Source organism: Lepisma saccharinum, chromosome 6, assembly GCF_977018435.1.
Source record: "Lepisma saccharinum chromosome 6, izLepSacc3.1, whole genome shotgun sequence".
NCBI lineage: Eukaryota > Metazoa > Arthropoda > Insecta > Zygentoma > Lepismatidae > Lepisma > Lepisma saccharinum.
The window spans coordinates 21,088,923-21,115,622 of NC_139234.1; the positions used below are offsets into that span (position 1 = coordinate 21,088,923).

Sequence of the window (26,700 nt, forward strand, 5' to 3'; positions counted from 1 at the left end):
TTTAGCACTTAATACATATTCAGGACAATCCAAAGTAAAACGCATGTTTAAAATTGCTTGATTGATGAGCATTATCTTTAAAATGGTTTAGGAAACGTGTACTTACTTACTAACAGAACGTGATGTAAATAATCTTGATCGGACTGTCCATGGCAGTCAAAGAATCGAAAGTCAGCAATCGATATACATTTAACTTTCAATATACTGTATCAGAAACAAATAAAGATACAAATATGTAATTTGTTGTATTTAAAGCTTATACAAGGTCCGCCCATAAAGAAACCGAACTGTAAAAAAAAAAAACCAAATAAAAAGGTACCGTATTCTGGCAACTCTGCAAAGAGTTATATCTAAACTTCCCTTCAGTTTCAACCTGTTACAGGCAGTCGGTATCGGGACAAGCGTGCGTCAGGCGGCACAGGTCGTGTGCAGGCGGCATACAAAATACGCGCACCAAGATGGAACAACGTTACAACATAAAGTTTTGTTACAAATTGGGTAAATCGTTTGCCGAAACGTTACAGGAGATGAACTGGTGTTTACAATATGACCCCGAAACAAAAAGACAGAGTGCACAGTGGAAAGGACAGTTCTCGCCCATAAAGAAAAAAAGCACGGATGTCGAAATCGAAGAGAAAGGTGCTGCTGATCACATTTTTTGATTCCCAAGGACTGATCCACCATGAATTTGCCCCTGAAAACCAAACAATCAATCAGTGGTATTACAAGGAAATGTTTGGTCGACTCAGAAACAGGATGAAGCGGGTTAGGAAGGACCTCTGTGATTCTGGCCAATCGTTTCTGTTACACGATAATGCTCGGCCTCATACCGCATTGTCTGTACAACAATACCTTAATAAGCATTCAGCGACAGTGATCAATCGCCCTCCATATTCTCCGGACTTATTGCCTGCTGATTTTTTTCCTTTTTCCCAAGCTTAAGATGGCTATGAAAGGGCGAAGATTTAACGACGTCGAGGACATTAAATTAAATGTTACGCGTATTTTGCGAACACTTACTGTCAATGACTATCAATAGCGTTTCTAAGACCTGTACAAACGCCGGTCAAAGTGTATTGCCTTCTTTGGTGATTATTTTGAAGGTGATAAAGTCATTTGAAGGCAATTACTTGTTTTCTTTCCTTAAAAAAAAAAGTTCTGTTTTTTTTATGGGCGAACCTTGTACGTATAAAGAAAAATACAAAGTAAAGAAGTAAAGTGCTCCCTTGTGCTTTGCACCACGGCATGAAGGCGCATAGGGGGATGTGGAGTTAAGGTTAGCACGTATAAAGAGTAAATTTATTTATTGATCTGTTCACTTGTCCGTTCATATCAACAATCAAACCATTCGATATCTGTGGATTGCTCGCAAATTACTGCTGATGCTAAAATAGGTGTGCGTATACTAATTTATTTGGGGATGCCTTAAGAGGAGTTTTACTAGGGTGCTCTTTTATAACAGAAATTATTAGGTATATGAAGATAAAATTGTAACACCATTCTTTCGTTATCACTTTACCACAGGTTTTCCTATCTTTGTCACGATATTTTTATTATTTAAATAATTAAAGTAGACAACTGAAAATCATATTGGTACAAAAAACCTACTCTAACAAATGTAATACAATGAAAGTATATATCTCTACACGTAATATAATTTGCATTCCTATAATTACAACTTCCCCTACGTCAAAACAACTTCTCATCGTTACTATTTATCCTTAATAAACCATTACTATTATCACTTTATAAATTGCACAGAGCCCCTGCATAAATCGGTTTTCATTTCTTTTACTTGGGGGTGTGTTTTTTATTTATACTGCAATCTTCTTGTTATGTATAAATGTAAATAAATAAATAAGCCTTGTGAGTTGGCTCGGAAGAGGGATAAATACAGACAGGCAGCTCAAATGAAACGAAATTCCTTACTTCTTTACACACGAATATAAAAAAAGGTAAAGGTAAAGTGTTCCCCTGTGCATAGCACCACGCCATGAAGGCGTATAGGGGGTGTGGGGATAACGCCTCACACTTTCTTGATCCGGTAGTGAGTGGGTGTGATGTGATCAGCATCACGCCCCTGACCGCCTTTACCCCCCAGGGTTTCCCCCAGGTACCCATGTTATTCGACGCTGGGTGGGCGCCGGAGCCGCTTACACACGAATATAATTTTAATTATTTTCTACACTTTTCATTTTTTGAAGACACCTTAGGAAGTGCCCATTCAGCCCTGGAACACAAGTGCGCACGCCTACGGATGCGAAAATATCAGTCCGTGAATTGATAGAATACCAAGGGCTGAGATAGTGACGTATTTATAATTTCGAGCAAGCTGTAGGTCTGGCTGTCAATGGCAGTCAAAGGTTGACAACAGTCATTATTATTATTATTTATTATTATTAAAGTAGGGTTACATTTTTTTACATTGATTCTGAACTACAAAAACAGCTTCTTGCCCTACATGAATTAATATACAGTTATGCTATTTGTTTATAAGTATACATAAAATGGAATATTATAAAGTTATATAATTGAATAATCGACAATAGAACGAAATTTCTGCAAATAATAAAAAAATACATTATTTTGTTTGTAAAATGACCATAATATAAACATTTTAATAAAGCATTAGTTTTATAGTTTGGACAATTTAGGAAACTATGGTACAAACAAGAAATTTTGTATAATGAATTCAGATTCAAATGCTAATTATTTATAATACAGATCATCGTTATTAGCAATTCGTTAAAATTTATAACTAATGAACACAAACTCTGCCAATGTACTGATTAGGATTGAGAATAATGCCATTATGTAGTGAATGCAGCTCTGTTTTTTGCTATTGACAAAGACATATGCGCATTTGTACAAAGTTGTCCCAATAAAAAATTACAACAAAAAGTTCATTTTTACAATAGTGTTTAATACAAAATGCTTAGTACACGTACATATGTTATAAATCATAAACATTATTTTTTAAATCTTTAGTAAAAATGCTGGAATCCCGTTTATAGTTATATTGTGCATATCTCGACGTTATTATTACTTACATTATCATTTCAATTTACAATATAGATATTTACATGTTCTTCCTTTAGTGATCGAATTCTTTATGGCTGATGTTCAAGATGAATGCGCCGAATACATAGAAATGGAATTCAATCCGTAAGTTTAGCATTCATATTTATGCATCTATTTAATATATATAATTTCTATAAAAACAATACATATCATTTTAGTTACTTCATATAAAAGTGTCTTTTTTGAATGAGATGGTCCTACTTACTTCTGAAAGTGCCTCCTCTCATGAAAATTGATTAAGATACAATTTATATAACACAAAATAATATAATAAAATAAGCCTTGATTGTTACTTGGAAAATACTGTAGTGCAAGCGTTCTAAGCTCTGATTATGTAAATCAGCTCATATGTTTCAGATATGGAGGTAACAAAAAAAGTTTGTAGTAATGGAAAATACTTTGTTAGTGTTTGTACAAAGAATTCAAAATTAATTTCCCCTTCCCCAAATTTTATTTACCGATACTGGCCGATACTTTTTCGGTATTTTGATAGTTCACGGAGTTCGCAAAAATGTCGCTGTATTTTGTGATTACATAACAGGAATTTTTCATATTCTAATGTAATTGTTTGACTATTGTAAAGCAAAACTATGGAAAATTTATGCTTAAAATTATAGTGGAATATTCACCCACTAATATTAATCAATATTTTGAACACATTTTAATTGTTACAATTTTCAAGCATCGGTACCGGTCAGAGTATCTGCATCGATAAGGACATCGGTTCAGCCCTAATTAATGTTCATTATTTTGTTTTATGAACTAATGTTTTTCTTTTACTCTTCCCAAATAATGTATTTCATTAGGATTTATTTTTAAAATGTATTCTTTCCTTTCAGTCATGGATATTACCTTATCTTGTTTCACCATGGCAAGAGACATGCTCTCCAGAAACTGCCTGAGGTGGAATACACAGCAACCATAAACGAGGAAGAGGGCACGTGGAGTGGCTCAGTAACTATTCCTATAGAATACTTACCCGGAAATTTGGCTTTTTTCAATGCTTATACAATCCACAAGAATGAAATAGGAGTAACTATATACAGAGCTTTGAACGAAGATACAAAATATGAAGAACCAGACTTGTAAGTCACATGAAGAGTCCAACTTTTTTGAGTTAACTTTCTATCTTGATCACAATAGGTGCGGGCAAGGGGGGAGGGTCAAGAGGGACAGTTGCCCTCCTAATATTTTTGTTTAGAAATTTAGAGTAGAGGGATCTTATCGCCGTTAATCTACAATGTTATACTCTTTAAAAGAAATATGAAGTTTCTTCAAGTTTTAAGCAACGTATAACAAAACTATTATAAAAATGGTCAGACATTCTACCCACCCATTTATTTTGTGAATAAATTTGATAAATTTTGGAAATTGATGAAATTGGGATACTGCAAATTCCCTCGTATATTTATTCGGCGAATAAATTCTGAGAACTAACGAAAATCAACCGATCTGGATATAGTTTTCGGTTTGAAATTGAAAATGGGTCGGGACAATGTGAAGTTGTTTCCTTAATCATTTCCATGTATTTGGGGTAACTAACGAAATGTTTATCAGAACTATCAACAACTAACCGAAGGACTAAAGACCTGGCTAAGTTTGAGGTGGACAAAGAAAAAGGGTCCAACCAATTGATATGTTGCAACAACTCGTTCAGTATAAGAAACCTTATTTGACTAAATGTCTACATAGCCTATTGTGCCAGTCCTATAATTTGTAAAAAAGAAAAAAATATATATAGATATATATATCTACTGCAACTTTTCCTATCACGACTCTGAGAGATTGATCTTCGCCAACCTTCCTTGATTAAATATGTGATGAAGAACGTCACAGTTCTTCATTAGAACAATGCTCTTACCTTTATTGTTCCATGTCATTTAGTGTCTATACCAACCTATTCTCTGTTTGTTCATTTGGTTCACCCCCTTTTCACCCATTAGTTGCAATTCTAAATCAAGGGCGTCCACTGGATATTCTCTGGATCTGTATGCGGGGTCAGCCAGACATTTTCACCCAAAACACTGCTTCAGTTCGAAATTTTCACCTTGTTGCAATGATAATAAGTATATTTTGCATGAAGATTACAATTAATTAAGAAAATTGAAATGAAATTGTGTGTTAGACTGACATTCATTTTGCAGCCCTCCCCTTGACATCAATCATCGAACTGTTCATAACATTGTCAAAGGTACTCTACACCAGGATTTTGCCTAGTGTCACAGTGAACCTGTCCACCTCACTCATTGCTATTTATGAAGTAGAGAGGGGCGGGGAGAGGGAGAGATGAATTCTTAAAACAAAATAATTTTCCTCTTGTTTCTTTAAACATAACAAATATTAAGGAAAATTGAAAGCATGAAATTAAACTTATTCATTTTCTTTTTCAGCCATCGGATTGAGAATTTTATTCAAATTGATAAGCAACTACTATTCCCCAAGGTCAATTCAGAGACTTGGCAAAATATTGCAGCGATGTAAGTGTTTCATTTTTACCTTTACAACTTATGTTTTATTTTATTAACATCTTTGCCCTACAACAAAAAAACTCATAGATTAGATTTATTTCATGCATGAATCACATGTTTGTATTTACATGCTGTGATATCAGACATGTCAATTTTTGTTCACATTGCAATATACCAATGCAATGAAATACAAAATAAATGAGCTGATACAATGAATGAGACCTTAGGCTACTACAGTTCAATGATTGAAGGTGTGTACTCATTTTAGTAATATGGTCTATTATAGCAATATCATAGTAAAATACATGAGATTATAATATAAACATAATATATGTATTGTACAAGGGCTGGAACAAAGTAGTGGCAACACTGCTGTCACGTGAGAGTCATGAGCCTGTGAGCTACGAGCCAACAATAAATGGGGTTTCATCATGCTGACCGTAGTGCACCCCATAACTGATTGGATAATTGCCCAATTCTGCTGAGGCATGTGGGAGAGAAACCGGTAGTCAGTAGGTAGGCACTGGCCCTTACGGGCTGTTCCAGCATGGGTTGCTATTATTTACTTTGGAAGTGAACAACATTAATGTCTATATTGTTTGGAGAATAAAGAGTGATCCAACACAGTTATCATTATATGTACTGCAGTTCTGTTTCACACTCAAGTTTGAGTTGCTTCTTAGTTCATATTCACAATATGAATGTATGATATGAATATGAATGAGTGCACTATATGCACAGAAAGGCTAATCGGGACTGGATGACCTACCTACACATTGCTAGAACATGTTAACGAATAATGTAAAATTGACACATTTCCAGTTACTACAAAAAAAAACAACCCATGATTTCTTTGAAACAAAATTCGCAAACATGTAATCAATAATAAACAATACACTTCTTACTACATGTGTTTTAAGTTGTACTTCTCAGAGAAGCCAACATTTCTCAAAATTTCAAAGTTTACTCAAAATATACGTACTTACAAAACTCTTAACAGTGAAACACATTGGAATTATATTGAAAGTGCTGATGTTAATGAAAATACACTCAACATTTGCATTACGACCTGGAATGGCAAACAAATACTCAGCAATTAACACAACTTGAAATAACATAAATAATTTCCTCGGCATAACTTGAAATGGTTCCAGAAGTTACATTTGGCGTGGCTTTTAATTCAAAAACTTTATTCTGTATAGCCCCTGCTTTATAATCAAAATACTGTATTGAATAAGAATGGAAAACACCTTCCACTTCCATCGGTACAAACCCCATCAAGATAATCCACTCAGACACTGAACAGTCATATCAACAGAATATGGCCCCAAAACGTTGTTGATTATAGTTTCAGTCTTTGTTCTAGCGCAACCCACTTGTATTTACAATTATTTTCCTGTAGTTTACGGTTATTACAAGCATAAGAAAACAGTTTTTCTTTCTGACGTTTCAGGAGAACACACGCTCCTGATGTCTGGTATTCATAATTTTTAAAAAAGTCTGAAATAAAAATAAAACAGACTGCTTCTTTTCACAGTTAAGTTGCTATATTACAACAATGTAACATTGACAACATCCATTATATAACGGATTCTTTTTGTTTAAAAAATTATTAACCATTGTTATAACTGTATCTTTAGTCAAAATGAAAATAAATGTCTGATGAAAGGAGCGTATGTTCTCCTGAAACGTCACAAATAAAAACTGTTTTCTTATTATTGTAATAACTGTAAACTACAGGAAAATAATTATATAATGCAAGCAATGCGTACATACAAGAAAAACTATTGTATTTACAATGTCTGACTAAAAAAAATCACTATTGAGTTTGATAGAGCAGTCCGTAGGCTTCTAACTTGCATGGCTTCTCTTTACTCGACAGAAACTGATTGATTTTGTTTATTTTACTTCGCTAATCTGCCACTTTTGGCTAATGGCGAAGATGAGGATGAATGATGATATTGTTGAAGGGACACTCACAAAGAACACCCATGACAAGGCTGGGATTTGAACCCAGGACCTCTGGCATCATAGTGCACTCTGCTAGCCACTCCACCATGCAGGTAAACATGGACAATCAAGAGAAAACACATATTTTCTTAATTGAAATTATGTGATGCTCAAAATGTAGGACATGATTTTCTTCAAATTCTGCCAGAATGCCGGACATGTCCAGAAAAAAGAGGACGTCTGGTAACTCTAGTGGATGAAGGGAAGGAGGTCAAGAAGGGCTAATATAAAAAAAATGAGAAGGCGAGGAAAGACCAGATTTTGGAAATATTTAAATTTATGAAGCTGCGAGCCAAATCTTCAGATGTATGTAAAATATGGTAGTCTCTTTTGGTATGAATTCTCTCAATAACAGATCTGCCCAAGTTCGCTCATTGTTTCCTACCCCAAAGCCCGAAGGCTTGTGTTACCACCTGGCATGAATAAAGCAAGACATAATATAATATAATACAAGACAAAGACAAAACTTCCATATCCAAACTAACAGATTAACTCTGACAGACAGATCACCCCATTCTGCAGGCATACAATTCCACAATAACCTTCCCACTTGGCTAAAAAATATCACTCCCTTAAAGAAAAAAATGCAGCTAATCAAAAAATACGTCACAGACAGAGCTCTGTATGACATCAATGAACTATAAACTAGATTAGGTACAAATATCAAGTAGACAAAGAAATGTAATAATACCATAGAAAGAACAATGTAACAAAAAAAAGTACATATATATGCATAATATGTATATGTATGTGTGTGGGTGTGTGTATATATATTCAAAATTTTCGCTAGCTTAATAGCATCATCCGTGTGAGACGGAACGGGAAGTTGGGGCCCTGCAGAGTTTCCAGGTCCCCATCGAAGAAGAAGTGGTGTGTAGAACGAAAAAACACTGTTTCGTCACCAGGCTCGTCGAAAACTGTGAGTGTGTGGGATGGGTTGGGAGGGACGGTGGGTGAGGGGTGGGCATTACTGGGTGGCCTTGTTCAAGCCAGGTGGAGTGGTTGCACTCATGGTCGATATATAGGCCCTCTCCCATCGTTTGCGAACAGAGGTGTTGGCTGGTTGGGGTAGGAGATGGATGATCGCTACCCGGAAGCAGTTGTTGAAACGGATGTTGTGGTGGTTGGTGTGGACGGCGACAGTGAAGTCCAGGTTGTGGGTGGAGGAGCGGTGGTTATTGATGCGAAGGTTGAGGGCCGTAGATGTCCCCCCCCCCCCCCAGGTAAAAATCACCACAGATGTTGCAGGTATAGATTTACAGATATATTATACAGGTATCATTATTATCATTGTTCTTAATATTGTGAATGTAATGTACAATTTATTTTTTATTTTTTATCACATATGTGCAGTATGTGCATCCCACTCACCCTACCGCTCACACATTTCAACAAACCTGATGAGAGAACCACTTTTCTTTGCCAATGTTATATTTGCTCTACACATGGCATCTTTTTTTCATTTCCAGCATTTACTTCCATTTTCACAATCTTTACCTAAATCTGAAGATCCAGCTTGCGGGCATGAAATTTTAAAGATTTTCCAATGTTTGAAGAATATTTCCTGTGTGTAATAATAATAATAATAATAAAACAATCACAGTATAAAACAATAAGAAACACAAAATTTGGACTTCAAATTTTGCAGGACGTTTGTTGAAATGTAAATGATTGCTTGATGAGAAACAAATTGGTATTCTTGTTTTGAAGTTATGTGTTCCTGCAACAATATGTACGAGTCTTACTTGCAATTGCCAGTTAATGTATATTACTGCGACTAAAATGAAATTATTTGTGTGTAATATATAATTTCAGACTAACATATTCATTTTCCCAGAAGGCAATGGTGCACTTACTCCTTTCTTTGCATGCCCATATTTGTACATGTTGCATGTCTCTCTTTATAGGTGTCTGTCTTGTGCACATGTATAGACTGAGTAACCATTGGTACACTTACACAGGCCCGTAGCCAGGCAGGAGCCTGGGTGGGGGGGGGGGGGCTGAGCACCCCTGGCATTAGATAAAACAATTTTGTATAATTTGTCTGCAGTGAAAATGTAGACAGCAGATATAATTTTGCTCACAACTTTGGTGAAGGATAAATTCACAAAAATGAACAAGCAGCTATTACATTCATGTTATTTATAAGAAGAAGTCTAAGTAGCAGCAAGTATTTGGAAGATTCTCTTCTCTAGACTTTAGAAAGTTCTTTCACAGGAGAGCTGCTTTATCTGTACCTTCGCTGCCCCTGTTGTGGCCTCCCGGTTAGACAGAAATCTGTGACTTTGACGTCATCATCCACATTACTTCCACATCTACGTCAAAGGTCAACAGCTCCCAAGTTTTGGGAACTAAGGGGAGTTTCATTGCTTCGGCCGGTGTTTGAATGTACTGTAGGCACTATGATTGAATATTGCGCATTTTCTTTTGTGTGATATAAATATCTGTATCATCAAAAGTAGTATGGAGTGTGTAGTAAGGGATGATTTCAGTAGCAGTCAATTAACACTTCAACCGATATTTTAAAAGATATAGAAAAATGTAGTATTTGTATGATATGTACACTTTTGAAAAAGGGACTTGCATTACAAAGCCCCTCCTGATAACCGGTGAGTCCCCCCTGGAGATCAATTCTAGCTACGGGCCTGCACTTACATGTGTTTTAGTCAGGTGCAGTGCATTGGTCTGGAGTTAGTGATATTAATTTTAACTGTTGGTTTCTCTCAGGAATGGTTTAAAAGTATGTATACAGTACTGTATTAGTGTATGTACTCTATGTGGAAAATCCAAGTCTTGTTACAAAGATGAGAAAGATATTTAAAATACACTTAAACTAAAAAAATCAACATATTTATCTCAGAAAAAAAAAACTTCTTTAATTTGGTAGTTTAAGAGAAATTTAATTGTGTATGTTGTACAGAATATATTTCTGATTACTAACCAAAAACCTGTATCTATTAAAAGTGTATGTGTACAATGAATCCTGGATTCAAAATTCAGCTAACAAATCCTGGAATTTGTATTCATATAATTTTAGATCCTAATAATTTGTTTTTCTTGTATGTACGCATTGCTTGCATTATAGAATTATTTTCCTGTAGTTTACGGTTAATGGTAACATAGATCCAGTATGTAGTTTTCTTTTTCACAAATGGAGTAAGCCACCATCTTTAAAATTTAATGTAACAGAAAACATCAAGAAACTTTGTGAAAACAATGATGAATTTGAATTACCTGATGATATTTGGGATTCATAATTTTGAAAAAATCTGAAATAAAAATAAAACAGACTGCTTTTGTCACAGTTAAGTTGCTATATTACAACAATGTAACATTGACAACATCCATTATATAACGGATTATTTTTGTTTAAAAAATTACTAACTATTGTTATAACTGAATCTTTAGTCAAAATGAAAATAAATGTCTGATGAAAGGAGCGTGTGCTCTCCTGAAACGTCACAAAGAAAAACTGTTTTCTTATGCTTGTAATAACCGTAAACTACAGGCTAATAATTTGGTTTTAGATTTAATTGAATCACCCCTCCTATACTGTGCTGTTAAAAAATGTAACTTTGTCCCATTGTTTTCTGATGTTTTTTATTTATTTATAAGAACAGGTTAAGAACATTGACATTTTGCAAATTGTGTTTTTGTCTAAAAACCTTTTCTTTCTTTTTGATTTGTTACAAATGTAGCACACCTTGCATATTAATTGATAAAACATTGGGCAAACAAGATTTCAATCATTTAAAAGGATATGCTGTACTTGGAGGTGAATCGTTGGAGAGAATTAGGCTAACAGTATCTGCACCATACTTTAATACAAGCATAGCAGGGGAAGCAAATGATATTCCTAATCCGGATGATGTTGAAAGTAAGAATCTATTATTAACTAGAGTATATTTATCCAGTAGCATGTACTGATGTTCTTGAAACTGTAAGCAATCTAGTACATATGTTAATTTTTGTGAAATTTCTTGCACTAAACAATTTTACCATCAACGAGTCTTCAAACACACAGTCATTTCAGATTATAATAATGTTCTCGCAGATAAAGATATCATTGAAATGTTGAACACAGCACTAAAAACTCAGAATGTAATCATTCTTACAGTTGCTTACAAAGCAGGTTACAGGTGCATATTGCAGCATGGTGCTTGCTAGCAGAGTAATGACTACTATCATATATGATTGGAACGGCAAGTGAGTTGATTAAGTATGCCTTACCGCAGCATTTGTTTGTTTCCGTTGCCATTATTGAACACTAGGCCCACAACAAGCTAGCCACGCTAATTAATATTTGAATACCTTAAATTTCACCCTGTAGGATTGATTACACATGGGATATAATATTATTATTTTTATTTGTAAACATTGCTTACTGTTTTTATGTACTATTTTTATCCAATGAAAAGTTACTAACATTTAGTAGAGAATAAATGTTGAATGAAGATTAGTTACACCCCTCCCCCAACACACAGAGTGGGGTACTTGAGCGTTATTACACTAGTTCTCTCCCCAAAGTCATGGACTATAAATCAGGGTGATGTCTACCCTGGGTCAGCACCTTGTAGGGCAGAGCAATCATAGGATGAACCTTGCATGCTTATGTTTGATTAATTGGATAAAATATAAGTCCTCGAAAATTTCTTTCGTGGAACCCACCCTGAAAAAAAATAGTTCTCACCCACTTCTATATTATTCCGACAACATTACAATTTCTTTCTAAAACTTCTTATATGCTAATGTACTGTTCTTATTGTGTTATAAATATCCCAATTACCAAGTATTATTACTAATATACAAGCTGTACTGATCTTGGGACTATATGTGAGACAGCTAAGCAGGCATGACAGCTGAGAAAATTTCTTGGCCAGCCCAGAAATAAAGTTATAAATGTGCAGGTGTGTGTGCAATAATGAAAAATTAAACTGGAAACTTAATTTGTGGTACAAACGCATCTTCCAATGTAGATACAAAGAAAGTACTTGGTCATGACACACTATGCTATAAGAAAACTTAACCTTGCATTGCAAGAGGTTTTTATGTATTAATCTGTATGTACCCAGGCACAGTTTCTCCCGTGCCAGTCTTGAATGAACTGCTGACTGGTATACTTTGGTGAAGATCTAAATATTGGAGGCAGGGGTGCCCACAGGGGATATTCATGATGCAGGCACATCATGGGAATTTTTTTGGGGGGGACAAAATTTTATAGTTTAGCTACCAATTCTATATTTTTTTCACACAAAAATTTAGGATTCATTTCGTTTGATTGACTTGTTATTGATTTTTAGCTGTGGTTATTTGTTTGTCTTCCTACCTGTGGGTGATTGTGCCAATTGGGTTGAAATGAAACACCACCTCTTATGCCTGTAGCATCGGTTTGAAAGGGGAAGGGGGGCATTCTTTTCACATTAAAGGTTAGTCAAGCAGACAATCTATTAAGAATAAGGTTGATTCAGTACGCTAATAATGGCAGTGAGCCTGATCAGTTTTGCATGTTTTATGTTAGCAAACATGAAAGTGAGCTGTGCTTTTTCTTTTCTAGTCTTTTAATTTCAACTATAATGAAAGGATTGAATTACTTTAGTTTTAGTGTTGGATGATTTCAGGCACAATTTGTTTCGCTTGTGTGTGTTCCTGTGCTACGACTGAGGACTGACCAGATAATTATAACATACTGTCAGTTTTCGTTGTCTAAAACTTACGTATTTCGAAAATTTAATTTAAAAAAAAATGTAATCAAATTATCGACATTCAAACAAAAATCAATTACTGCATGTGTGTGAGGGGAGGGGCATTATGATGAACAATTCTTTTAGAGGGATTTTGATGAACAATTTAGGGGGGATGGGCACCCCTGATTGGTGGCACTGCCAATCTCTGAACAAGCCATAAACTCATTTCAAATGCAATTCTGATTTTTGTAACTACTCAACCATACACTTTATGTTTAGGAAGGGATAACGAAACCCTGGCAGAGCCAACTCTATTATTTCAGCAATATGTCATGGGCATATTTCATTACCCTGCTGAAAATTTTGCTTTCAGTAAATCAATAGGTGTTTTCGTTTTGAAACTGTTATCAGTTAATAAACTGTACTGCTAATGCTTTCTACTGTTTTTTGTAGTCCAACTGTGTCTACTGTTTTCTATGGTTTTACAGTAAATCAATGGGTGTTTTGAATTTTGAATAATGTTTGCAATAGATGTACTACTAGTGTTTTCAGTAGCATAATTGGACAAGTACTGTCTTTTATTGTTTGCTGAAAAGTTTATGTATACCAATACTACTAATATACATAAAAATAATAACTTTACTTGTCATCAGCTGGACCTAACAACCCTTCTGGTATTGCAGTGCAAATACACAAGAACAATTAGAAAGACAAACCTACATATCAGTAAATATAATAACTCAGCACTTAAATTCATATAACTTGAATGTAAACTATCAAAAAACAATGTAAATGGCTTTCAATCCTGGAAATAAACCCAATTTTGACAATATAAACTTACAAATAGATGATAATCAAATCAATTATGAAAATCCAGTTAAATTTTTAGGTTTAGTTATTGATGACAAATTAAGATGGACATATCATATTGATCATGTATGCAAAAAAGTATGGAAAACTTATATCTCCTGAAACTCCTAACACAATATCATGTGTCTGAAATAAACACAAATCTATACTATGGACTTGTATATCCATACCTAGAATATTGCATAATAGCATGGGGAGGAGCTGTTCAGGAATACACTCAAAGATTGCTTACTCTACAGAAAAGAGCAATACGGTATATGTTCAAAATACCAATTAGAAACTCATGTAGAGAATTATTTAGAGAAAATAAAATTATGACCATATATTCCCTATATGTTTACAAAGTAATTGAATATGTACTAAAACACCGTAAATTAGATAAGAATTCGACCGTCCATCAGCACAACACACGTCAAAAAGAGAACTTCCACATGCAAGCACACAGACTTGTTCTCTCAGACAAATCACCTCATGTTGCAGGAATAAAATACCATAACAAACTTCCCACACACATCAAACAAATTACAGAAACTCACAAGAAACTGAAAGCAATTAAACAGTATTTAACAGATATACCTCTATATAATCTCAATGAATTTCAATAGTTAAACTGGATTAGTAAATTGAAGCATTTAAATTCTTTTGATATTGTATGTCTCCTATATTTGGATTTTCTCTTTTACAAGTTTAGTATGTGACACTTATAACTGTTTATAAAAGGTAAAGTGCTCCCCTGTGCATAGCACCATGCCATGAAGGCATATAGGGGGTGTGGGGGTAACACCCCACACTTTCTTGATCCAGTCGTGAGTGGGGGTGATGTGATTAGCATCACGCCCCTGACCGCCTTTACCCCCCAGGGTTTCCCCAAGGTACCCATGTTATTCGACGCTGGGTGTGCGCCGGGGCCGCTTCCATCGTTAGAAAAGTTCCCATATTTGAACCGGCCGGGGATCGAACCTGGGACCTTTAGCATGGTAGTCAGACGCGTTACCGACTGAGCCACCGCGGCCACGTTTATGTTTAACCCATATGATTTATTTGTATTTTTGCGTCTGCATTTTGTTCTCTTCATTGCAATCCTACTCCATTTGTAATATTTACTATTGCATGATGTTTTCCACACCCGTGGATATGGGTCTATGGAAATAAAGAATTTATTATTATTATTATTATTGAATACTTAATCCACTAATTATTTTATATTGGTTTCTTTGGTAGAACAACTGTTTTTATACAAATTTTAGTGATCTTAACTAGACACAAGCTAGATAATGAATATGTGCTGTTATATATCTATTCATACATCATATTTTTATCTGTTCATGTATTAATCATTATTATTATCACTCATTTCATTATTATTAGACATATTAATCTTATTTGCGTAATTATTATTATCATTACATGTTTCACAAAATATAGTTCTAGAAACATGCTTGCTTGAGTGTACCTGTGGATATGGAAAGGATATTTCGAACAAAACAAGTTGATATATTTTGTAGGTCTCGCAAAATTTGTTCATAATTATTGTGCTGCTTAAAAATATCCATGACTTGACTGAGGAGTTGCTGGGAATCAGTGTAGTGGTGACTATAGTATACTACTGTACTACTATTGTTGTTCACGTTACTGAATAACTTAGTGAAAAATTACTACTCATATTAATAAATATGTTTGCAACGATGTTCACATGTGTGTGAATGTGTTTATATTCACACATACAATTAATTATCCTTACTTTGTACTGTGTAATTTTGAAAAGTAATTGTGTACCCAAGGTCTCCTCTGATAGCCAATGACTTCCACCTGAAGAGAATAATTTAAAATTCCCTTCTCATTATATCTACAGCACCTAAGACCATAAAAAATTCACTCTCTCATTTGCATTCTTGTTTTCAAACTATTCAACTTCAACTTTATTTTGCAGCTCTCCGCCTTTATTTTGCAAATAAAGAGAGGGAAATACTGGAAATATTACTTCATCCGTAAGTATTGTTCTTCTGCATGCTATAACTATTGATAAGATATTAACTATCATGTTTGTAATAAGGAAATTATCTAGTCTGTGTAGCTATACTACAATATGATTAGTATTTTGTAACAAAGCATCATCATCCTCTTCCTTTGAATGTTCCATCCTTGGTGAGCTCATCGTTGAGTTGGATTGATTGAGTTGGTGTTTTAAGTCCACTTTATGCACAGTAAGGCTAATCGGGACTGGACCTACAGCTCATCGTTGAGGTCAAGCCTCTCATTCTATCTTCTTCTTCAGCCGGACTCTGTGGCCGAGTGGTTAGCACATCTTGCTGCGATGCTAAGGGTCCCGGGTTCGAATCCTGCTCGGGTATGGTTGTTTGTGAATATCCATTCATCAATTTCATCATTTCATCACTCGTCCCCATCTTCGCAAATTAGCCAAATGGCACAAAACGCGAAGTAAAATAAACTCAATCAATCAATCATTCTTTCTTCTTCTATGCCACAGCTTTCAATTTTTTTTATGTTCATGGTAATGATGTGCTGCTGCCACATTGAACTGATGTCAATAATGATGCATTTGTTGCTTCTCACTGATACCGATGCTCCAAATACCTGAACAATTTAAAACTGCCCAGATCGTATAGTGGAACCACCAGCAAAAAAAACAACCTGCGCAGACCCGTGACTCCTGTGAACTGTACTCCAGCAAGGAGGGGAGCGGGAGTGTGGAGCATGCTTCCTGATGGCCCGAGCTGAACGGTAAGCATAGCACTCTATGATGCCAGAGGTCCCGGGTTGGGTTCGAATCCCGGCCTGGGCATGGGTGTTATTTGTGAGTGTCCATCAATTTCATCACATGATCACTAATCCTCATATTCACGATTAACAAAAAGTGGCAGAAATGCAAAGTAAAATAAACCAAATCACTCAATCAAACATTCCCACCTCACTCAAAGACCTTGTGAATCCTACAGCTCAATGCGAAGATTAGAGAAATAATTTAGAAGTTCCTACTTCTCCTTTCCTTAGACCTCCAATACATTGCTTTCATGCAGAAAAATTTGCAAGAAATTGGATCAAGTCTAAGTATCACAGTGCCCTTGACAAGCCATCTGGAAAGCCATAGAACCTGCAGTGAGTCTCATTTATCTCATGCATTCATCGGACTAATGCAATTTTCTTACAATTTGATTTTAGGGTATAACTTAAAATGGCGTTTTTTTTGTGTTGCATTCGATATAAAAATTAGATTTTAAGCAATAATATTAATGTCCAATTCTAAGTATACCTAATACATAGGTAAAAATAAGTCCCCCCCTTTGATAAAATTACAAATTGCACCGTTTTAATGTCTAGGAAACATTTCATTTCACCTAGGAATGATATCGTGATGCAACGAGTCGAGAATTGTCACAGCCTCATCTCGTCTCCTGTGTGGTGAGGTCCTTCTCGTTCTTGTTTGTGTTTGTTTTTGCTTCGGTTTCCACTCAGAAGTTATTAAAGCTTATTCTATATTTACTTCATGTAGGCTAATCGGGACTGGCTCTACAGTTTAAAGTAGAACCCAAAGTACTGTGCATGTGGGACCCCCTTAATTACAAGGCGAGATTCTCGTCTGACCAACGAAATGTTTAGTACAGGGTGGCGCGGAGCCGACTGACACATTTGATATGCTGATGATGAAAAAAAAAGAAGGAGAATAAGGAAAACCATATGTAATTGTACATTGAAGTATGCAATTTTATTACTAACAACTTACAAGTTCTTTTTTTGAAAATTACATCAGACAGGTGGCCTCCTTCGGGCATCAATGCATTGTTGCAGACATCTCTGAAAATTATTGTACACATGTCTCCGTAGTTCCTCATCAATAGCCGTTACTTCCTCAACAATGGCTTCTTTCAGTTGTTGAAGAGTCGTGATATGCCTTCTGAACACATGGTCTTTCAAGAATCCCCAGAGGAAAAAGTCAGGGACAGTAAAATCGGGTGACCGAGCTGGCCATGCAATCTCTCCCCTTCGAGAGATAACACTTCGGAACAACCATGGAACGAGTTCCATACTCATTCTTGCGGTGTGGGCTGTTGCTCCATCCTGCTGGAAATAAAGTGTTTTGGGATCAATACCTAGATGTCGCAACTCGGGTTCCACAAAGCGTTCCAACATTGCCATATAACGTTCCGAATTAACATCACTGCTTCTCCATTGTCATTTTCAAAGAAATACGGCCCAACAATCCCGAACACACCAATTCCACATCAAACTGTCACTTCGGGAGAGAGCAATGGCATTTCATGCAGTTCTTTCGGGTTTACTAGTGACCAGTAGCGCATGTTCTGTTTGTTTACATAGCTCGAAAGGTGAAAATGTGCTTCGTCAGTCATTAGCAAATTATTGATGGTGTCAGGGTTCTCCCTTAGCAAATTAATCATGGTAGTGCAGCATGTAACTCTTGCTTCCTTGTCTGTGTCGTAAAGTTTTTTAACAACCTGCAGTTTGTATGGGTGAAATTTGATATCTTTTAGCATTAAAGATAAACTTTTCCTACTCACGCCTAAAAATCCGAGACTGCTGCCGTGCTGAGCGTTGTGGACTACGTTCAAATGCTTCCCTCACTCTCTGCAAGTTCTCGGGTGTACGCACTGTTGTTGGAGCTCCATGTTTCACATCCAATACACTGCCAGTTTCTTCAAATTTCTTCACCCAAGCCAATATGGTATTCCGAGACGGTACGTTACCATGTCGGCTAACAATAAATTGTTTTCTGAACAATCACTGCACCACTGACTTCCTTTCGTAATAACTACGAACACAGAAAATGCGATGTTCAACGCTCGAACGGTCCATCATGACTGTTGCTGTGTCCTTATGAAATGGCATCCTATCCTCTTCTCATCTCCCCTGCAATCCACTTCAAACTATCGCGCATGCGTAATAAATTCAACTTTCAAATGTGTCAGTTCGCTCCGCGCCACCCTGTATAAGCAATATGTACATTGTGTCACCACTCAAAGTTTCACAACGTACCATGTGTCATTAAAGCAAAAACTTTTCTTAATAACGATTTTCTGTTTACATCTTATTTCGATGCCACGAGCTGTCGAAATATGGAATTTTATCCTGAAAGATGAAATCAGGCAGCACAGGTTCGCAATTGTCACTAATGGATTAACTTTGCAATTACAATAAACAAAATATACGACGTATTTGAAATATCAATAAGGTAGGTATATGCTTGGTATGTCTGGATAAGACACATAGTAGTTTAAATTTATTTTAAGCAATTTCTTCAAATGTGATACCAGAGTTTCGAACGAGATCGTCTCGGACATCAAGTATCGTCTCCCTTTGATTTTGCAGAGATTTATTTCAGTCTCGTCTCAAAATATGAGAGGAAGTAGTCTTAGTACCAGTCTTTATTTTTTAAAAAAATCTCTTAATATATAGGTTTAAGTATAGTTTTCCGAACACCCTCTAACAAAGTTATGGAAATTATGGGTGAGGTATAGGAGTACATTGTAACCCCCCCCCCCCCAGTTGGTCTGTCGTGTCTCGTCTCGTTTGAGTAAGTATTCATTTTGGAAAATTCCATTTGAAATATTCAAAAGAAAATGGGATCAGTCATATACTCTTCTGATGAACATTTGTATCTTATCTTCGAATCGATGTGACCACTTCTTTAGAAAAGTGTACCCCCCTTACGCAAAAGAGAATTCGTCTGGAGCGTGATTTCCTGAGAGTAAATATTATCTGATTTCATCGTTCCACACACATTTTAAACAATTTTCATCCCCTTAAAGAAGTATCCAAGAACACAGGTCAATGAACTAACTAGTAGCAAACACAATGCAGTAGAATAAGTTTACAATGCTTTGAATTTCTGAAGATAATGCTTATAAGTCATAGACAATATACACTTTTTTTATTGAGCGAATTGAAAATTGGTTCTTTTAACAGTACTGCCTTGCGTCTGTTAATTTATCTAAGGAGGGCACAGGGGGTACAACTGGATTTACGGATTTAGGGGGTACAGTACACCCTTCAAAAATTTGAGGGGTACAAGGTACCTCTGTACTCCCACGTTCCTGTGCCACTGATTACAAGCTTAAAAAACACAGTTTTTCATTGTGACGTTTCAGGAGAACACACGCTCCCTTCATCACACATTTATTTTTAGTTTGATTAAAGATACAGTTATACAGTAACAATGGTAATTTTTTTTTTAAAACAAAAAAGAATCAGTTATACAATGGATGTTGTCAATGTTCCATTGTTGTAATATAGCATCTTAACTGTGAAAACAAGCAGTCTGTTTAATTTTTATTTCAGATAAAAATTTTTGATCACATTATTTTTTATTTAAAAATTGGGAATCCCAAATATCATCAGGCAATTCAAAATCATCATTGCTTTCACAGAGTTTCTTGATGTTTTCTGTTACATTAAATTTTAAAGATGGTGGCTTACTCCACTTGTGAAAAAGAAATCTCCATCAGTGGTGCAACCACAGGGGGGGGGGGGGCATTGCTCCCCCAACCTTGGTCGGAAATGAGTTCTAGGGGGGCAAGGGGGGCAAACATTGACGGCCAAGTGTACCTGCAAGGGGCAATTAACACCCACAAGTTCAAATTTTATGCAAATAAAAATACTTTTCGTAAATTTTTCTTGCTCACTTTGCTCGTAATACCTGCTTTTCTTAGTCTTATCACGATGCTCAGAACCATAGCTAGGTAACGGCGGGAGTCGGCCCCGGGTGCGATCTAAATTAAAGAAAGTTGTAAAATTGATTGATTGATTTGTGTTTTTTGTAAGTATACTTTATGCACAGTAAGGCTAATTGGGACTGGGCCTATGGTTGAAAGTGGGATCCAAATCACTATGCGCCTCCACCGGGTATCGAACCCGGAACCCCTTGATCACAAGGCGACGAAGTTACCACTACACCATTGGAGAGGCACAAAAGTTGTAAATGGTATAATGCCATGGCGTTCCATGAAATTAATTGCTCCCTATTCAATTAATATTGATTTCAGCCTGAAAAAAAATTGGATTCAAAAAATTTCACTTGTCTTCATTGATTTTCTTTTAAGTGCATGAACAATTGTTTTGAGGAAAGAGAGCGTGCACATTTGAGAGACAATTTACGTAATTATTGCTGTTGGTTTATTGTGAATTGGTTGTGTAATGTATTTAAATAATAGATGCTGTATATACTATGGGTACCTGGGGAAAAACCTGGGGGGTAAAGGCAGTCAGGGGCATGATGCTGATCACATCACCCCCAGTCACGACCGGATCAAGAAAGTGTGGGGTGTTACCCCCACACCCCCTATTACCTTCATGGCGTGGTGCTATGCACAGGGGAGCACTTTACTTTTTTTTGTATATACTATTTATTTAAGAAACTTTGAATACGTACACAATTTTGTGTCCACGTCACTCCACGTTGCATATAATGTGAAATATATATATCGTGCATGAAAGTTACGTTAATGTAGGAAAGAATTATACTTGGAATGCATTTATCAAGCAATTTTTGTCTTTAAAAACTAGTTTATGTGCTTGTTTTCCATTATTAATGTGAAATTGAACATTTTATAAACTAATTCAAATCATTTGTTCGAACACAAATGCTTTAGCACAAATTTCTACCCCCTTTTTGCGTAATTCATGAGGATAATAACATCTTTGATACTACCACTACTAATAGTAATAAAATGTTGGTCCTGGGTTTGAATCCCAGCTTGGGCATGGATGTTTGCGAGTATCCATTCATCATTTCCATCATGCTATGGCCATCACTCTACCCCATCTTCGCAAATTAGCCAAAAGTGGCACAAAAAGCAAAGTAAAATAAAGCAAATCAATAATAATAATAATGTTATAATAACATTATTAGTAACATTATTATTAAAATAATAATAATAATTATTATTATTATTGGTACATTTATCCTGGTACTTGCCCAGCCCCAGACAAAAATTTGTGGTTGCGCCTCTGATCTCCATAGTGGGTCTATGTTACCATTTTCATTATTTAATTTATTCCAGTGTTCTTCTTCAATGAACAAAGCTTCCCAGACATTCAAATCTATGTTTCCCGTCACTCTTTTTAAAACCATTCTCTTTTAATCAAATGCTTCTCTTCGATGATGTGAGATGACAAACCTGTTCTTGGGTTTAAATTTATAATGTCCAAATTGTGTCTGTGCCATCTTATTGCCATTTTCCTTGCTGTTTGTCCTACATAATCCTTTGAACATGAACAACTTATATTATATATTCCTGTGGTTTCCACATCTGGTAGAGGTTTTTTCATTTTGTATTGATTGTAATGTACATTCCAAACTTCTTGGTGATCTAAAAACAATTTTGAAATTAAATCTTCTAAATTTTTTTGATTGATTGATTGATTTATTAGCATCCATTCAACTTTTCAAAAGTTTGAAATTGTCACATTGTACATGTACAATTAGTATAAATCTATAAAATTACAGGCATAATATAATATAAAATACAATAGATAGCATGAGATACAAGATATAATATAAATAAAAGAGAATAAATGCATGCTCAATGTTATTTTCTTGAGACAAATTGGCTAAAAATTTGTTTTCTATATTCAATGTTCGCTTCATCTGCTATGACATTATGTGACACAAACACATATTGAGTATTAAATAGTCACTTATACTTAAATCTAGATAAATGGAATCAAACAGCAAACAGTTACAAAGGAGAAAAAAAGCTAATGATAGGGCAGTTTTATTTTGTTACATTATTGTTGTTATTCCTGCCACTTATGGTGTCAATGTACTCTTGTACTGTGTAAAAACAATGTTCCCTTAAGAATCGTTTTAGATGTAACTTGTATACTGGCAATTAGGCACATATCCCCCCAAAGTTTTAGGTTTACACTAGATAAAATGAGGTTTTTAGTTTCTTGTGGTGTGAAATAAAATAATGTAACGATAATTTAAGCAGAGAAAGAATTATCGCAGCAAGACGGAGAATGTTCTGTAACCCTGTTATTGATAAAAGCACGTATCCAAGATAAGGTATCCCCCCCCCCCCGAAAATTTTTCAGTTCACACTAGATATAATTAGATTTTTGGCTTCTTGAATAATGTGACGATGATTTAAGGAAAGAGATAATTATCGAGGCAAGACGGAGAATGCTCTATGAGCCTGTTATTGTTAATAGCATGTATCCAAGGTGGGGATCATAGGGGTCGAGCCCCCCCCCCCACACACAGGAAATTTTTCTGTTTACGCTAGATAAAAATTAGCTTTTTGGCTTCTTGAATAATGTGTTGATAATTTGAGAGAATTAATTATCGAAACAAGACGGAGAATGTTCTATAACCATATTATTGTTAATAGCATGTATTAAAGGTGGGGATCAGGTGGGTCGAACCCTCCCCACCCACCAGAATTTTTTCCTGTTTACACTAGATAAAATTAAGTTTTTGGCTTCTTGAATAATGTGAAGATAATTTAAGGAGATAAATAATTATGGAGGCAAAATGGAGAATGTTCTATAACCCCGTTATTGTAAATAGCACATACCCAAAGTGGGGATTAAGGGGTTCAAGCCCCCCCCCCAGAATTTTTTTCTGTTTACACTAGATAAAGTTAGGTTGGTTGACTCATTTCAAACGACATGTATCGCGTGCCCCTTCTGTCTTGAAATCTTCCTAGTTCTTGAAGATCCCAAGTCACAAGGATGGAAAATTAGGGCTTTGCGAAGGCAGGCAACAGAACCCTAAAGGTTAATATCTAAACCTGCAGGAAGAATACATCTTACATCAGTCTCCAATACGAAATGATAATAACTTCTGGTTAATTGATTTTAAAAAATGTGTCTGAGATAAAGAGTGGTGTGCCCAGGATTTTCGAAAGAGAGAGGGGTTACACATACTATTTTTGGTGGTCAGTCCTTTTCCAGTCTTTGATGATCTTTTTTTAAGGAATACTTGGTCAAATGGGGTTATGACCCCACCAACTGTTCCTTGGGCATGTCACTGGAGATAACTGAGTAAGCATTTGATCATATTGTGAGACGAAACATTAGAAGTGTTGCTAACGGAAGGGTTTTCAATGTGCATGAATTGTTTTACGATCCAGCTGTATTCTAGAAGACTTCTTTTGTCTCTTGCCGAAATATAATGACAAGACTGCGGAAGCTGTGACAGACAATTTTGAACACTTGCGAGTGCTTAGGCCTGAATATGTACAATTTGGTGGGTTTCGGCTTTTATAAGAGCTGAGCTGCAAACAGTTCGCATCCCACAGTTTGAATCTCACATTGCCGAGTGCATGTGTAACAGCTTTGTAAAAAGACTCAGACATCATAGATGTTTTGATGCCTGATGAGAAGAAATGGACAAATAAACATACTGAGATGGTTCCGGCACACAATGTTAATGAATAGAAACAGAGGAGTCGAGTGGTAAAGAATTCCGATTTTATGTTCTGATTAAAATGACAGCCTCAAACAGTGGCGACGATTCATGGGATAGTTGCTCCTCATTTTTTGCCTGCACACTATGGCCTTTTAATGCTAAGCCTTGCCTACCAAGAAAATGTAAACTTTCCGTGCACCCCCCTCCCCCATCCCGTTTTGGAACCCAATCGTCGCCACTGGCCTTAAACATACAATTGTGAGGTTCTATTTATATCCTTTAGAAAGAAGACTGTGTTCAGCCTCCCCCCCAAAGGAATTGCTGGATACGTGCCTGCTGGCTATTTTTTGAATGCATTTGGTAGCATGTTAAATAAATGTATACCATTATATGTTACCCTGTTGTGGTAGAATGTGGTATTGTGTAATTCTATATGTAAGTCATTCTTTCCCCTGGTGTTGTAGGTGTGGTAGTCCTTATTTGCTGTGTGTGTATTTTGACAAATTTTCATGCCTGTTAGGATTTCGTATAAGTATATGCATGGAACTGGCAATATCTGCAATTCTTGAAATAATGGTTTGCATGGTGCATCTGTTGTGGAATGGAATGCAAACAAATTTCTTTTCAACAGATTTCTCATCATTATCTGTATTTCTCTTTTCCTTTAGTTTTCTTGTGATTTATTTTTTGATTTGGTTTATTCTGTTAGTGTGAAAGCCATTTTCTTTTGCTATATTAAAAAGGTTTTCTTCTTTTTTTCCTTATTATCAAAACATCAAGAAACTCTGTGAAAGAAATGATGATTTTGAATTGCCTGATGATATTTGGGATTAATAATTTTTAAATAAAAAATAATGTGATCAAAATTTTTTATCTGAAATAAAAATTAAACAGACTGCTTGTTTTCACAGTTAAGATGCTATATTACAACAAGGTAACATTGACAACATCCATTGTATAACTGATTCTTTTTTGTTTAAGAATTTTTAACCATTGTTATAACTGTATCTTTAATCAAACTAAAAATAAATGTCTGATAAAGGGAGTGTGTGTTCTCCTACAATGTTACAATGAAAAACTGTGTTTTTTATGCTTGTAATAATCGTAGACTACAAGATAAATAATTCTACAATGCAAGCAATGTGTACATACAAGTAAAAATATTATTTGAATGTATCTGATACAACCAATAGTATTTTATACTTTATATTTTATTCTTCACTAAGCAATTTACTTTTTCGTCTTGCGTACCCTAGTCTAAATGCCACTGCATGTCACTGATTTAGACACTTGGTTTATTTTAATATTTTAATGGCATTTATAATTTGGTTAACATTTGTTACAGCAATTTCTACATGTATATGTTTAATGAAGGTAAAAAAATTGTATAATGATTGAAAAGATAATATTATCAGAAATTTTTCACACAAAACCAAACATGTATGGAAATAATAAAAACAAGCATCTTAAAATGAGATAGAGAAGATATTAGTACAACATCTTCTAGAAGTTTTTGTCTTCCATTGCAGAATGTATGATATCTATGAGTGTTGATAATAAAAAAAATGAAAAACAAAAGAAAAAATTTGACACTTATATATATATAATACTAGGAGAAAAATAAATACTTCTTATAATGTATTTATTACCTTCACTGTTTTTACTTGCAGGGATGAAAAATACAAAATGATTTACTGGAAAAAACCATACAATAAGGTCGATTCAACAGGCGTAAACTCAACTATTAATTTCTCAGTAAATAATAAGTTCAGTGACAGGTGGTATGGTGAAGTTCAGATCGATCCTCAGTATATACTACTGAACACTACATGGTACAATGCTGCAATGATGTATCCAGGAAGTCAATCTTCTCCAGAAATTAATGTGTGTGAAGCTTATACCAGTTGGACTAACTCCATAGCACTACCAGATATGTAAGTAATGTAACATAATTTAGAATGCTATGATCATGCCTATGCTATGCTACCAGGGAAGGAGGCATACATCTGTGGTCTTACAGCTGCTTTAACTCCTTCCAAGCCCCCTTGCAAGTAAAATATTAGGGGCCCCTGAGTGTAAAAATTATCGAGATAACTCTAATGTATATACCATTGATAGTACCAGAGGGATGGAAGGACCATCAATAATTAGCTAGTCCCTCCTACACACACACACAAACAAGAAAGTAACTTTTGCCCCA

At 35.4% G+C, this 26,700-nt stretch overlaps 1 protein-coding gene across 1 annotated transcript in view; it reads left to right on the forward strand.

The window, feature by feature from the left end:
* The window catches only part of LOC145989266 (uncharacterized), a 47,041-nt gene that overhangs the window by 12,402 nt on the left and 7,939 nt on the right, over nucleotides 1–26,700 (forward strand). The window contains exons 4-9 of the mRNA XM_083124591.1: nucleotides 3,099–3,165; nucleotides 3,921–4,166; nucleotides 5,472–5,558; nucleotides 11,258–11,436; nucleotides 16,044–16,101; nucleotides 26,171–26,434. Of these exons, the coding sequence (XP_082980717.1) occupies nucleotides 3,099–3,165; nucleotides 3,921–4,166; nucleotides 5,472–5,558; nucleotides 11,258–11,436; nucleotides 16,044–16,101; nucleotides 26,171–26,434 (901 nt within the window). The remainder of the gene's footprint in view (nucleotides 1–3,098; nucleotides 3,166–3,920; nucleotides 4,167–5,471; nucleotides 5,559–11,257; nucleotides 11,437–16,043; nucleotides 16,102–26,170; nucleotides 26,435–26,700) is intronic.